This window comes from Scyliorhinus canicula, chromosome 10 (genome assembly GCF_902713615.1).
Source record: "Scyliorhinus canicula chromosome 10, sScyCan1.1, whole genome shotgun sequence".
In the NCBI taxonomy this organism is placed as follows: Eukaryota; Metazoa; Chordata; class Chondrichthyes; order Carcharhiniformes; family Scyliorhinidae; genus Scyliorhinus; species Scyliorhinus canicula.
In genome coordinates this window covers 74283485-74297435 of record NC_052155.1, presented here as the reverse complement: position 1 = coordinate 74297435, position 13951 = coordinate 74283485, and the positions used below count along the sequence as shown (strand labels likewise).

Sequence of the window (13951 nt, the reverse complement as noted above, 5' to 3'; positions counted from 1 at the left end):
AGTCAGTCCTGGCGTCACCCCATTGTCTGCACCATGGTGTCGACGCCCTCAGTGATGGTCCTCAGTGACTGGGCCATGCTCTGCCGTGCCTCGGTAATGTCCACCTGCATTTGGGACATGTCGCTCACTGATTGGGACATGATGTTGAGGCCCTCAGCCATGATCGTCACAGACTGAGACATGCCTTGGGTACCACCACTCAAGATCCGGGCGCCGTACATCCAGGCTTTCCAATGTGGTCGCCACCTTTGCAGTGTTGCCCTTTAGTGCCACACATTGTCGGCATCATCTCCTGTACCCATAGCCTTTGGGAGTCCTCCAATCAGCTATGCACTCACCGGAATGCCGCTGACATCCCCTCTTGAATCTTACGCCGTGTCCTATTATTTGCATCAGCTCTGGGAGAACCTAGTCCAGAAACCCGGCATCTGACTCGGATCAACTGAGTCCTGGGATCCAGCAGACATCCGATTACTGTCTTCCTTGGATGTTCTTGTCTCCACCTGGTGTGCATCAGCAACTGTGTGGTTGTCACCAGATTGTGCACCAGATGCCTGTCCACTGATGTCAACCATTGAGGGTGGGTGTCTCTGCGCTGGTGCAAGGTGGGGGGGTGACAGCTGTAACACCTCAATGGTGGACTTCTTGGAGCTCTCCTCCAAGGTGGTCTCTTGGGTGGCGATGGGGGAACAACTCCGATGGACTGGTCCCATCAGATGGTGATCCTGCGAGACAATAGATATGTGGTCAGTGAGAGGGAAGGATCATTTTGTCTGACATGAGCAACTCACTTGAGACAGGTTATCTGGGTGAAGGGGCAGTGCATCCTCACCTCTGCAGTGCAGGCAACCTTACTGTTCTCTCCTCGGCCAACCCCTCGATTTCCAGGGACCGTTCCTAATAGGGTGTGAGATGGTAACTTACTTTTGTAGCTCGGTAGAGGTCATTAGTCTTCTTCCGACATTGTATGGCGGTCCTCCTGGTCATACTGGCCGCACTGACAGCCTCTGCCACTGCCTCCCAGGCGCAATTGGTAACCCTGCTGCCTGGCTTCTGACCCCCTCGAGGGAACAAGATGTCCTGTTTCGCATCGATGGCGTCGAGAAGCCTGGCCAGGCCGGCATCCCCAAAGTGAGGAGCAGGTCTGTGCGCTGCCATTCTTATTAGTTGATTAAGAGTGAGTGGTGAGGGAGCGTTTAAAAGCAGCTCCCGCTTGTTAGCGGTGAGACGCTGAGTAGCGAATCAGATGGCGAGACAGCCAGTAATGGCAAGAAGCTCGTGGGACTCATTTTCGGTTGTTAAATACCGGCCACGATCTTGCCAACACGGCTGTCGAGAACACCCCATCTAACGCACTCAAAATCACACTTGGAAAAATTTTCATTAAATCGTGTCCTCTGCTTCCAACGTCTTTTGATGAATGGTATTGCAGCAGATAGACAATCAAACAAATATGCCTAAGCATTCGGTGTTTGGAAAGTGCTTCAAAAATAATCAAGGGAACATTTTGAGCAGGCTACAGCCTGATTCGTGCCTCTCCTATTTTTTAATGATTACTCAGTAATCACCTTGATTGCTGTGTAGCCCCTGAATGTCTTTTCTTCTATGGCTCTTTGGAACTTGGGGAAATTCTCAGAAATGTAAATAATCCAGCAATGAATGTTTGGTTGCAGATCGCAAGTTAAACTCTGGGCAGGATTTTCCTGGCAGCGGGATCTTCTGGTCCCGCAGACGGTGACCCCCCCCCCCCCGTGGCGTGTTTTGTGGTGCGGAGGGGTGTACGAACAACGGGAAAGCCTGGCGAGACCAGAAAATCCCACCATCGACCAATGGGGGGGCTGCCTCCACCACCACAAAACGTGCCCCGGGGAGCGGAAAATCCCACTCTGTTTTTTTTAACCCTGTGTAGATTGTGATCAGTGAATAAGTAAACAAAATAAATCATACAATCTTTGCATGTATACCTGTATAAAATACATGGCAGTAAAATAAAAAAAATACAGAAAATATGTTTGGGGATGAATTAGACTATGTTTATCAATGAAATAAATTCTTACTTTATGTTAAATCTAACCCATACTTTTCCTGTAATGCGACCTAATGGAATGTGAATAATGTTTAGGCATAGATAATATTTAATTGGATTCATTTTTGTTTTCCAATTGTGTTGATGATTGGGGCATGGAAACAAAGATGCCATTAAAGTTTGCTGATTGGAGGTATCGTGAATTGTGAGCAAGAATGCAGGAACATATACGTAGGTGTTAGTCGAATGGGTGTATAGGTGGCAAATACAGTTCAATACATAGAAATGTGAGGTCGTACATTTTTGGATAAAGAGCAACAAAAGATAATGCCTGGATTTTGCAGTCAATCACAAAGTGCAGCACTTATTAGTGACCTCAAAGAAAGCTGCCCACAACAATCTAATGGTTTCTGTGGTGTGGATTTCACCTTTCCTAATGTTAATTTTATTCAACGCATCAAGCCAAGGAGATCTCCAGGAGTCCAACAACAGTGATGACATTAGCCAGGGTAAGCAGCCGATTAACATTGAGGAATTCTCACAGACAGCAAACCAGGGAGCTAAAAACACTAATTATCCATCCCGTTTTAATATCATTTTACACAAGAGTCAAATAAAAATTGGGAAATACACATAGGATGAAGATAGAAACTGAAATATCAAACAACCGTAAGACATTATTATTTAAAAATGTTTTTTTAATCATGATGGACGAATTTAACACTGCAAAAAATATAAAATTTGTTTTCCAAGAGCCTGAGAGGCTGTTCAATAGTCATTATGAACTCAATAGGTTGTGAAAAACGTTACCTACACATTAGTTACCGAGATGTAACCTCGTCAAGGGTTTTTGCAGCCAGACTAATACCTTAAAAGTGGCGGTCCTTATCAGTTGGGATTTCTCATTGATTGCAGTCTGCAGAGAATTCAACAGCGTACCCTGTGAGGAAACATAGAATTACTGACAGAAACGTCTGGACTTCCATAGTTAACTGTGTATGTATTGGCCCCAGAAGTTATTAGTTTCAGAGAAGTAATGATAGGGAACACTGACAATTTTGCCATTATAATAGTTGTAAACTCCAGGCCGTAATCTAAACTGTAAGATTCATCACAGAATGAAGGGACAGAGTGTGCTAAGGTTGCTGATACATTAAAGATAGGAATGACAGCAACAAAGGCAAATATATTCTGGATTTTAGACAAGCCATTACATTTATGGGAAGGAAATTATGCTAAGTTTGTAAACTGCATTTGGTTAGGCCTCTTATGAATAATGCAATGGAAACCTTTAGAGCTATGGGAAGGAGACACATTAAAATATTATGAGGAATGAGATCCTCCAATTCTGAAGAAAAACCTGAAAATGTTCTGCTTTCTCAACACACAGATTAGGATAAAGGGGAACTAACGAAGGTTTTTAAGACTCTGCATATCTGTACTTCTGTTTCATTAACTATTTTCTTTATGCATTTTTCCAAGTAGATATCGCACACATTTTCGGCCGACGTATAAAGTTGCATATAAGGTGGTGACTCAGTTGGAGTGGAGGTGTTGCCCTGGATTTAAGGGTGAAAATTGCAAGAATGGCCGATCAGAACAGACTGCGAACTTTCCACTGTCATCCCCTGCTTCTGGACAAAGGAATCTTGGTAAGATTATGATTTGTGCCTGATTCTTACTTTAGAGTATTACTAAATGCGATCATGCTGGGGTTAATTAGGGAGGGTGAGACCATTCCCCCAATAGCTTCAGCAAGGGTTCAACACTGGGCTTTATTGTTAGCGGCCGACACATTTCAACATAGGCCAAGCACCCACATTTCAAACACAAACACTTGGAGCCATCTTCTCCTACTGTACTGCGTACCGCCTCCTCAAGTACCAAAGACAATCAATCTCCCGTTACACTTTCTAGCGACATTGCCAGTGTCGATGCAACAAGTCAAGACTTGAACCGAAAAAGACTCATATTATCTCGAGCCAAGAATATGGTCTTTCATTATGATATCAGCACTGAAGAGTTGCGATCCTTTCAGATAAGAAAAAATGAATTAAGTTGTAAAGACAACAGGCGGGATTTTCCGTAACCCGACGCTGAAATCGGGATTGGCGATCGGGCAGAAGGTGGACTCCGACGCCGAATCCGGGGCAGGCGCCGGTTTGACGTCAGTTTGCGATGCTCCGCCCCCTGCAAACTGGCATCATTGGGCCGCGTGCAGTCGCAAGGCCATTTGCACGTCATCGGCTGGCCCACCCGTGATGCTCCGCCCCGATGGGCCAAGTTCCCGATGGATCAGGCCACGTGTGGTCTCAGCGGTCGGAACCCAGCGTGCCGGCTGCGGACAGTGTCCAGCAACGCACACTCGCCCGGGATCTGTTCCGCTGGCTGGGGTGCTTTTGCTAGGGCTGGGGGTACTGGTGGGGGGTGGCCAGGAGGTGGGCTGTGGGGTCGGGGTGGGCGTTCAGGGTTTCAGCACGGCCAGAGCCATGCTTTTTGGTGCGACGGGTACAGGCCGTCAGCAATGCACATGCTCGGCCTGGGACCCGGCGATGCTCCGGCCGATTTCCGTGCGATCGCGGGTGGTTCACGCAGCACCGGTGCTAGTCCCTCATCGGTACCGGAATCGGTTAGGGGTTTGCACCCATTATCCTGTCGTGAACCACCTGCGGATTCTCCTTTGGCGCCGGCACTTAGCCGCTGGAACAGAGAATTCCGCCCAACGTATTGTTATGGGGAGCAAGGGTGGTTGTTCCCAATCCCGCTAGGAAGCGATTATTGCAGGAGCTACACTGTCCCCATCCTGGGATGACAAAGATGAAAATGCTAGCATGCAGTTACATGTGGTGGCTCGGGTGGATATTGACATAGGGAATCTGGTCAAATAATGTGACCAATGTCAAATGCAGTAGAACTTGCCATCTGCGGCCCATGGGAGTGTCCAGGTCGACCTTGGGTGCAACTACATGTTGATTTTGCAGGCCCATTTATGGGCTCCATATTCTTGCTCATCATAGGTGCTCACTCCAAATGATTGTACACACATGAAATGAAGTTCACGACCCCATCAGCAAAGGTAGTGAAATTGCGACAGTTATTTACCACCCATGGGTTGTCCGAGATTCTGTTCTCAGATAATGGGTCTATATTTACTTGTGAAGAATTCCAACATTTTAACAGCAGTCAACATATTCAAAAGGCTCCCTATCCCCCCCACCATACTTCAAATAGACTGGCAAAGAGAGCCATCCAAACATTCAAGCCATTCAAAGCCATCATGAAGAAACAGTCATCATCCCCTCTGCAACTCAGACTGGCTCCTTCACACCTATCGGACTACACCTCATGTCACCGCAAGAGTTATACCAACCGAGTTACTAATGGGCAGACGCTTTCGAATGCAATTGGATCTTATAGACAAGATTCTCCAACCTCCCCCGCCAGATCGGAGAATCCCCAAGGGGGGGGGGGCGCAAATCCCGACCAGCCGGTGGCCTGGCCTGCGATCAGGGCCCACCGATCTGCAGGCGGGTCTGTTCTGTGGGAGCACTTCTTCCTCCGCGCCGGCCCCTGTAGCGCTCTGCCATGGCCGCCGCGTAGAAGAGAACCCCGCAGGCATGCGGCAGAATACACTGGCTGGTCTGCGAATACACGGAATCACGCTGGCAGTTCCGCACATGCACGAGATCTCGATGGCCATTCCGCACATGCGGCTGGAGCGGCGCCAACCCCTCTGGAGTCTATCTAGCCCCCGAGACAGGTGCGAATTCCTCACCTTGGGGGCCCGTTGACGTCGTTGTTGTTGGCGCCGGTTTTCCCGCCGGCGAGGGGACTTAGTCCCCGGAATGTAGAATCCCGGTCATATTTCCCAATTTGACTAGGAGGGTGGGGGCTAAAGAGGATGAACAGAAAGATCACCATGACCCAAAGAACGCTGACAGATCTTTGAGATGGACGATTTGGCATATGTAAGGAATTTTGGTGCTGGCCAAATTGGATCCCCTGAACGGTCATGGAAAAAACAGGTCCAGTATCGCACAAGGTGGGTGTTCAGGGGAGAAGGTTATAAGAAAACACCCGAGCCATCTGAGGAGGAGAGAACTGCATGCCAAACCATTGGGACAACCTGGCCTGTAATGGCTTGTCGATGATAAGGTTGCAAATGAAAGTGATGCCGCAGCAAGCTAGCCCAGGATGAGCCCAGTAATGTTCCAGAGGGAACTGAGGAAACTGTCTTCACGGATGCAGCTTCGCAAATTGAAAGTCAACCCGTTGAGGTTCAAACCGAAGTTACCTCTACTGCTGTAGCACCCTTAAGTGAATTGTATCGTTCTGAAAGGATTGAGAAGTCTGTGATTGATTTACCTTATAAGAGACTGTTTGGAGAGACACTTGTCTATTTTCGGAAATAGTTCCTTTGTTAATTGAAGAATGTAATCCGGAACTTTAAGTGGGGAGAGATGTGCTAGCATGACTCCTTTAAGGTGGCAAGTTTGTGGAATGCTGCGTGACCCGATGGGCCAATGGGGCCACAGTGTGTGAACCCAGGGGTGGAGCACGGTTTTCCAAGTCTGTTTGAAGTCTTGGAACATGATAACCTTTCACCTCACACTCTGTGTATAGTTATTACTTTAATTAACTGTTATTCGCTAATCAACCTGGTGGTCGCCTATCTGTCAGGATATTGCACTTCCCAAGGTCTCCCCCACCTCCATCAGGTGCTCCCTCTGCTTGGCCATCTCCATCAAGATCCCCAGCCTCCTCCGGTGTCCGGGATGTGCTGAGTAGTCACACATCAGGTGGCTCTCCTCCTACGAACCCGAAAATAGGCTCTTGGAAAAAATGTATCTCTGCACCTCAACCAACATCAATGTGAAAGGAGATCCTGAACAACAGCCACTCCAGAGGTCGTGTAGAAACAGGAAGTGGAAAAAAGACTGGTGAAGCAAATGGCTGAGCTGGCAGACGCATGTGGCAATGAAACCCGGGCCTCGTCATAGCGAGAAGGACCGACCCACGGCACAAGGAGCCCCCCTCAACAGGGGGTGGTTGGAGGATGTTTCTCTCCAAACACCTGAGAGAACATAGAGAGGAGACAAAGACCAACATTCAGGCTGCAACCAGGTTGGCCGTCGCGGAAGCTCTGGCGACCATGCAGGTAGCCCTGGACAAGGTGGCGAGGCAATTGGAAGCCCAAGAAAGCACCATAAAGGCGTTGGAAAAGGCCTCAATAGACCAGAGCAATCGGATCTCCGCCCTGGAAAAGGAAATATCATGGTTGGTCGTGACGCAGTGGGGTCATAGATGAAAGATTGTGGATCAGGAAAACCAGTCGAGACGCCAAAACCTACGGATTGTGGGCCTGTCTGAGGAGATCGAAGGAAGGAACCCCACAGACTATGTGGCCCAAATGCAGGGCAATCAGGTGGGAAGAGACAGCTTCGCCAACCCACCAGAAATAGAGCCCACCGGTTGCTTCGTCCAAACCCCAAAGCTGGAGAAAAACCGAGGGCGATTATCGCTAAAATAATAAAAATAATAATATTTATTATTGTCACAAGTAGGCTTACATTAACACTGCAATGAATTTACTGTGAAAATCCCCTAGTCGCCACATTTCGGCTGTTTGTGTACACTGAGAGAGAATTCACAATGTCCAATTCGCCTAACAAGCTCGCCTTTCGGGACTTGTGCCAGGAAACAGGAGCACCCGGAGGAAACGCACGCACATACGGGGAGAACGTGCAGACTCCATACACAGTGACCCAAGCCAGGAATCGAACCTAGGACCCTGGTGCTGTGAAGCAACATTCTAATCACTGCTACAAAATGCACCGGTATCAAAATCAGGAAAGAATCCTGTGTTGGGCAAGGTAAACAAAAAACTGTAACTGGGAGGGTCATCGGATTAGGATCTACCAACACATTGGCGTTGACCTGGCCAAGATCCGGGCAGAGTTTAACGGCGAAAGCAGCCCTGCACAAGAGCGCCATTCAATTTGGGTGCTGTACCCGTCCAAACTCTGGATCACATTCCAAGGCAGGGAGCACTTCTTCACACGCGGGAGGTGCAACAGAGGAAGGTAAGAGCAAGGACAGCAGTGCGCAGGAAAGGGTGAGGAAAACGGCAGGTAGGGAGAACAGGTAGCGGGCGATAGGTGGATACATAACCAACCATGGGAGGGGACCACCACACTAGCAGGGAAGCTAGCACCAGGAAGAATAAGGGAAAGAGGGGCCTTGGCGCATCTCATGCAAGGGAGAGACTGCATGGCAAGGGGGAGGGGAAGGGTATGCATCAGCAACAGGGGGACGACAAGGGGAATAAACAGAGGGAAGGGAATATGGGGGGGAGGGACACCTCCAGGGGAGGGGGAGGATGGGGTAGGTGGGTGGAGAAAGTACCATGGGAGAACGTAGACAGTATGGGCATTAGGCTGGCTACAACAGGCCACACGTGGCAACTTGGAACACAAAGGCACCACAAGCAACCATTTTGGAGAGTTCCTAAACAAAAGGAACCTCGGAATCCAGGGGCTCACCCACATGGCATACATACAGCTGCCGGCCATGTTGGGTGGCTCCCCAGACAAAGAGAAACCCCAGAACGTAAGGGCCCGGCCTTAAGGTGAGAACGGTGACCACGGCCATCTTGGTGGCTGCCGAACAAAGGGAAAGCCCAGGGTGCAGGGGCTCACTAACATGGCGTACACACAATTGGTGGCACTGTTGGGTGAGTCCTGGACAAAGGAAAACTAAGGAGCGCAGAGGCCCGGCCTTATGGTGAGAACAGTGACCGTGGCAATCTTGGTGGCCCCCTAACAAAGGGAAACCCCAGAGTGCAGGGGTGCATCGACCAGGTAAGTATGGTTGACCCCCCCCCCAATCAGGATAGTCACCTGGAACATCTGGAGACTTAACAGCCTGGTGAAAATATCCATAGCCTTCGCCCACCTGAAAAGTATGAAAGCCGGTTTGGTCTTCCTCCAAGATACACATCTGAGGGAGAAGGACCGACTGCGGGTAAGGAAGGGCTGGGTGGGGCAGACCTACCATTCCTGCTGTGGGACGAGGGCCAGATGTAGCCATACTGTTAAATAAGAGGACGATGTTTACTGTGACGAGGATGGTTATGGACCCAGGGGGCTGGTACGTCATAGTCAGCGGTGTCCTGGCCAATGTGTAGCAGGGCTGGAAAAGGTCTACAAAGTTTTCAAGACCTTCTACTGGGGAGTGTACACTTCCGAGCCCCAAGCAGGGGATTTTTGGGATGAAACAGTTCCTTGATGGACTTCACATGCCAGTTGTTCGGGTAGATAGAAGACGGGGGTTGGAAGCACCATTAGATCTGGGAGAAGTCATGGAGAGTATTAACCCCATGCAGGCGGGGAAGGCGCCGGGATCAGACAGATTCCCGGCGAACTTCTACAAACAATTTGCGATGGCACTGACCCTGCACCTGCAGGAGATATTCACAGACTTCTGGCGAGGGGCACCCTGCTGCCTAACCTAGCACAAGCCTCAATCTCGCTGATATCCAAGAAAGACAAAGACCTAATAGAATGTGTCTCCTCCAGACCCATTTCGCTGCAAAATATGGATGCAAAGATACTGGCCAAGTTCCTAGACAGGAGATTGGAGGACTGCATGCCAGAGGTGGTAGCAGAAAACCTTGTCAATGACACTACTTTTGTTCTGTATAATATAAAAATATCCTCAATAAAAACATTTAAAATAAAGATCCCCAGCTCCCTCTCCCGCCATCCTGATTCCTCCCAAAGAGGAAGCAGAAGTAGGTGCCAGGCCCCTTATTTCTATATATTAATGGACTAATGCATGCTTTTGACATGGGAAAAGAATGCCTTTTGTTTGGCTTTTATCAAGATACCGTCTAGTGTGGTGATCACCAGAATTGTGCATGGGACACAAAAACACCCAGAGGATCAGAAAAAGCCCAGGCACAACCGAGCCAAATTTCTTTTTTTTAAATAATTTTTATTGAAAGAGTTTTTCCATACAAACATTTACCCCTACTAATTTTTAAATTATTTACAACACAATCCCTCTAGGCAAATGTCCCTCCCTCGCCCGCCCTCTCGCGCGCACCAGTCCTCCCCCCCCCCCCCCCCCCCCCCCCCCCCCAGGCAACCTTAACAAACAAGGCAGCCTACAGTTTCAGACATGAGCAGCGAGCAGACTTGCCCGCGTTACAGTTGTGCATGTCCCCCCACGACCCTTGCTGCCCCCCCTCCCCTCCCCCCCCCCTCCCTCCCCCCCCTCCCTCCCCCCCCCTCCCCCCCCCCCCCCCCCCCCCCCCCCCCCGGGTTGCTGCTGCCACGACCCCGAACGTCTATCTCTGATCTAAAAAGTCAAGGAAAGGTTGCCACCGCCTGGAGAATCCCTGTACCGACCCTCTCAGGGCAAATTTGATCCTTTCTAGCTGAATATAGCTAGCCATATCGTTAATCCAAGTTTCAACGCTTGGAGGCCTCGCGTCCTTCCATTGAATTAATATCCTTCGTCGAGCCACTAGGGACGCAAAGGCCAGTATTCCGGCCTCCCTAGCCTCCTGTACCCCCGGTTCTACCCCGACCCCAAAGATCGCAAGCCCCCATCCTGGTTTGACCCTGGACCCCACCACCTTCGACACCGTCCTTGCCACCCCCTTCCAGAACCCTTCCAGCACCGGACATGCCCAGAACATATGCACATGGTTCGCTGGGCTTCCCAGACATCTGACACACCTGTCCTCACCCCCAAAGAACCGGCTCATCCTTGTCCCCGTCATGTGAGCTCTATGCAGCACCTTAAATTGAATGAGGCTCAGTCTCGCACACGAGGAGGAAGAGTTGACCTTCTCCAGTGCATCCGCCCACGTCCCGTCTTCTATCTGCTCTCCCAGCTCCCCTTCCCACTTGGCTTTCAGCTCCTCCCCTGATGCTTCTTCCGCCTCCTGCATTATCTTGTAAATGTCTGATATCTTCCCCCCTCCGACCCAGACCCCCGAGAGCACCCTATCACTCGCCCCCTTACTGGGGAGCAGGGGAAACCCCTCCACCTGCCGCCTAGCAAATGCCTTCACTTGTAAATATCTGAACATGTTTCCCGGGGGGAGCTCAAACTTCTCCTCCAGCCCTCCCAGGCTCGCAAACCTCCCCTCTATAAACAGGTCCTTCAGCTGCCGTATGCCCACCCTGTACCAGCTCTGAAATCCCCCGTCGATGTTCCCCGGGATGAATCTATGGTTCCCTCTTATTGGCGCCGCCAACAGACCTCCCATTTCCCCCCTATGTCGCCTCCACTGCCCCCATATCTTGAGGGTGGCTCGTGGTGTACCTCGTGGGGGGGAGCGGCCATGGTGCCGTTACTAGGGCCCCCAGGCTTGTGTTGCCACAGGACGCCCTCTCCATTCGTTTCCAAGCTGCCCCCCTCCCCTTCCATCATCCACTTGCGCACCATTGACACATTTGCCGCCCAGTAGTACCCCGAGAGATTGGGCAGTGCCAGCCCTCCACTGTCCCTACTCCGCTCCAAAAAGACCCTCCTCACCCTTGGGGTGCCATGCGCCCACACGTAGCTCATGATGCTACTCGTCACCTTTTTGAAGAAGGCCCTAGGGAGGAAGATGGGCAAGCACTGAAATAAAAACAAGAACCTTGGGAGGACCGTCATTTTGATTGACTGCACCCTCCCCGCCAGCGACAACGGTACCATGTCCCACCTCTTAAATTCCTCCTCCATCTGTTCCACCAGCCTGGAAAAGTTCAACTTGTGGAGGGTCCCCCAGTTCCTTGCCACCTGCACCCCTAAGTACCTAAAGCTCTTTCCTGCTCGCTTGAAGGGGAGTCTCCCAATACCCTCTCCCTGGTCCCCCGGGTGTATCACAAAAACCTCGCTTTTGCCCAAATTTAGTTTGTACCCCGAAAAGTCCCCAAACTCTGCTAATAGTTCCATTATCTCCGGCATTCCCCCTTCTGGGTCTGCCACGTACAGCAGTAGATCATCCGCATACAGCGATACTCGATGTTCCTCCCCTCCCCTAGTCAGTCCTCTCCACCCCCCTGAACCCCTCAGTGCCATCGCCAACGGTTCAATCGCCAGTGCGAAAAGTAGGGGGGATAGGGGACATCCCTGCCTGGTCCCTCGGTGGAGCCCGAAATACTCCGACCTCCTCCCGTTTGTCACTACACTCGCCGTCGGGGCCGAGTAGAGCAACTTCACCCACTTAATAAACCCTTCCCCAAACCCAAACCGTTCCAACGTCTCCCACAGGTACTCCCACTCCACCCTATCGAATGCCTTCTCCGCGTCCAGCGCTACCACTATCTCAGCCTCCCCCTCCACTGCCGGCATCATAATTACATTCAGCAATCTCCGCACGTTCGTGTTGAGCTGCCGCCCCTTCACGAACCCCGTCTGGTCCTCATGGATTATCCCTGGCACACAATCCTCTATTCTAGCTGCCAGGATCTTTGCCAGCAACTTGGCATCCACGTTCAGAAGCGAGATAGGCCTGTAGGACCCGCACTGCACGGGGTCTTTATCCCGCTTCAATATCAGGGAGATCAGAGCCTGCGACATTGTCGGGGGCAGAACCCCCCCCCTCTCGCGCCTCATTAAAGGCTCGTACCAGTACCGGTCCCACCAAGTCCACATTTTTCTTATAGAATTCCACCGGGAACCCATCTGGCCCCGGCACCTTCCCCGCTTGCATCTGACCTATTCCCTTGACTAGCTCCTCTAGCCCTATTGGCGCCCCCAGCCCTTCTACCAGCCCCTCCTGGACCCTTGGAAACCTCAATTTGTTTAGGAAGTCCTCCATTCCCCCTCTCCTCGTCGGCGGCTCAGACCGATACAACTCCTTGTAAAAATCCCTGAAGACCCCGTTCACTTCTTGCCCCTTCTGCACTACCTTCCCGCCCCTCTCCTTCACTCCCCCAATCTCCCTAGCCGCATCTCGTTTGCGAAGCTGGTGTGCCAGCATCCTGCTCGCCTTTTCCCCATACTCATAGACCGCGCCCTGTGCCCTTCTCCACTGCGTCTCTGCCTTCCTGGTGGTCAGCAGGTCGAACTTGACCTGCAGGCTGCGCCGTTCTCCCAGCAGCCCCTCCTCTGGTGCCTCCGCATATCTCCTATCCACTTCCAATAGCTCCCCCACCAGCCTCTCCCTCTCCTGCCTCTCCTTTCTTTCTCTGTGCGCCCTTATGGAGATCAGCTCTCCCCTGATCACTGCCTTCAGGGCCTCCCAGACCATCCCCACCTGCACCTCACCCGTGTCATTCAAGTCCAGATAGCTCTCAATGCTCTTCCGGACCCTTTTACACACCTCGTCATCCGCTAACAGCCCCACATCCAGCCGCCACAGCGGGCGCTGGTCCCGCGCCTCCCCCATTTCCACATCCACCCAATGTGGTGCATGATCAGAGATCGCAATGGCCGAGTACTCAGCTTCCCGTACCCTCGGGATCAGCCCCCTGCTCAACACGAAGAAATCGATTCTGGAGTACACTCTATGGACGTGGGAGAAAAAGGAATACTCCCTCGCCCTCGGCCTACCAAACCTCCATGGGTCTACTCCTCCCATCTGCTCCATGTACCCCCTCAGCACTTCTGCCGCTGCCGGCCTCCTATTGGTCCTTGAGCTCGATCTGTCTAGCCCGGGGTCCAGCACTGTGTTAAAGTCCCCCCCCATGATCAAGCCCCCTGCCTCCAGTCCCGGAATGAGGCCCAATAGGCGCCTCATAAAACCCGCGTCATCCCAGTTCGGGGCATATACGTTGACCATCACCACTTTCTCCCCCTGCAGCTTACCCTTCACCATCACATACCTACCCTCCTTATCCGCCACCACCTCCTCCGCCACGAACGACACCCTCTTTCCCACCAGAATCGCCACCCCCCGGTTCTTTGCGTCCAATCCAGAGT

General features: G+C 51.4%; 1 protein-coding gene across 1 annotated transcript in view; it reads left to right on the top strand.

The window, feature by feature from the left end:
• LOC119972461 (EMILIN-2-like) overlaps positions 1-13951 on the top strand; it is a 108098-nt gene that overhangs the window by 15722 nt on the left and 78425 nt on the right. The window contains 1 exon segment of the mRNA XM_038809193.1: positions 3512-3678. Within this exon segment, the coding sequence (XP_038665121.1) occupies positions 3512-3678 (167 nt within the window).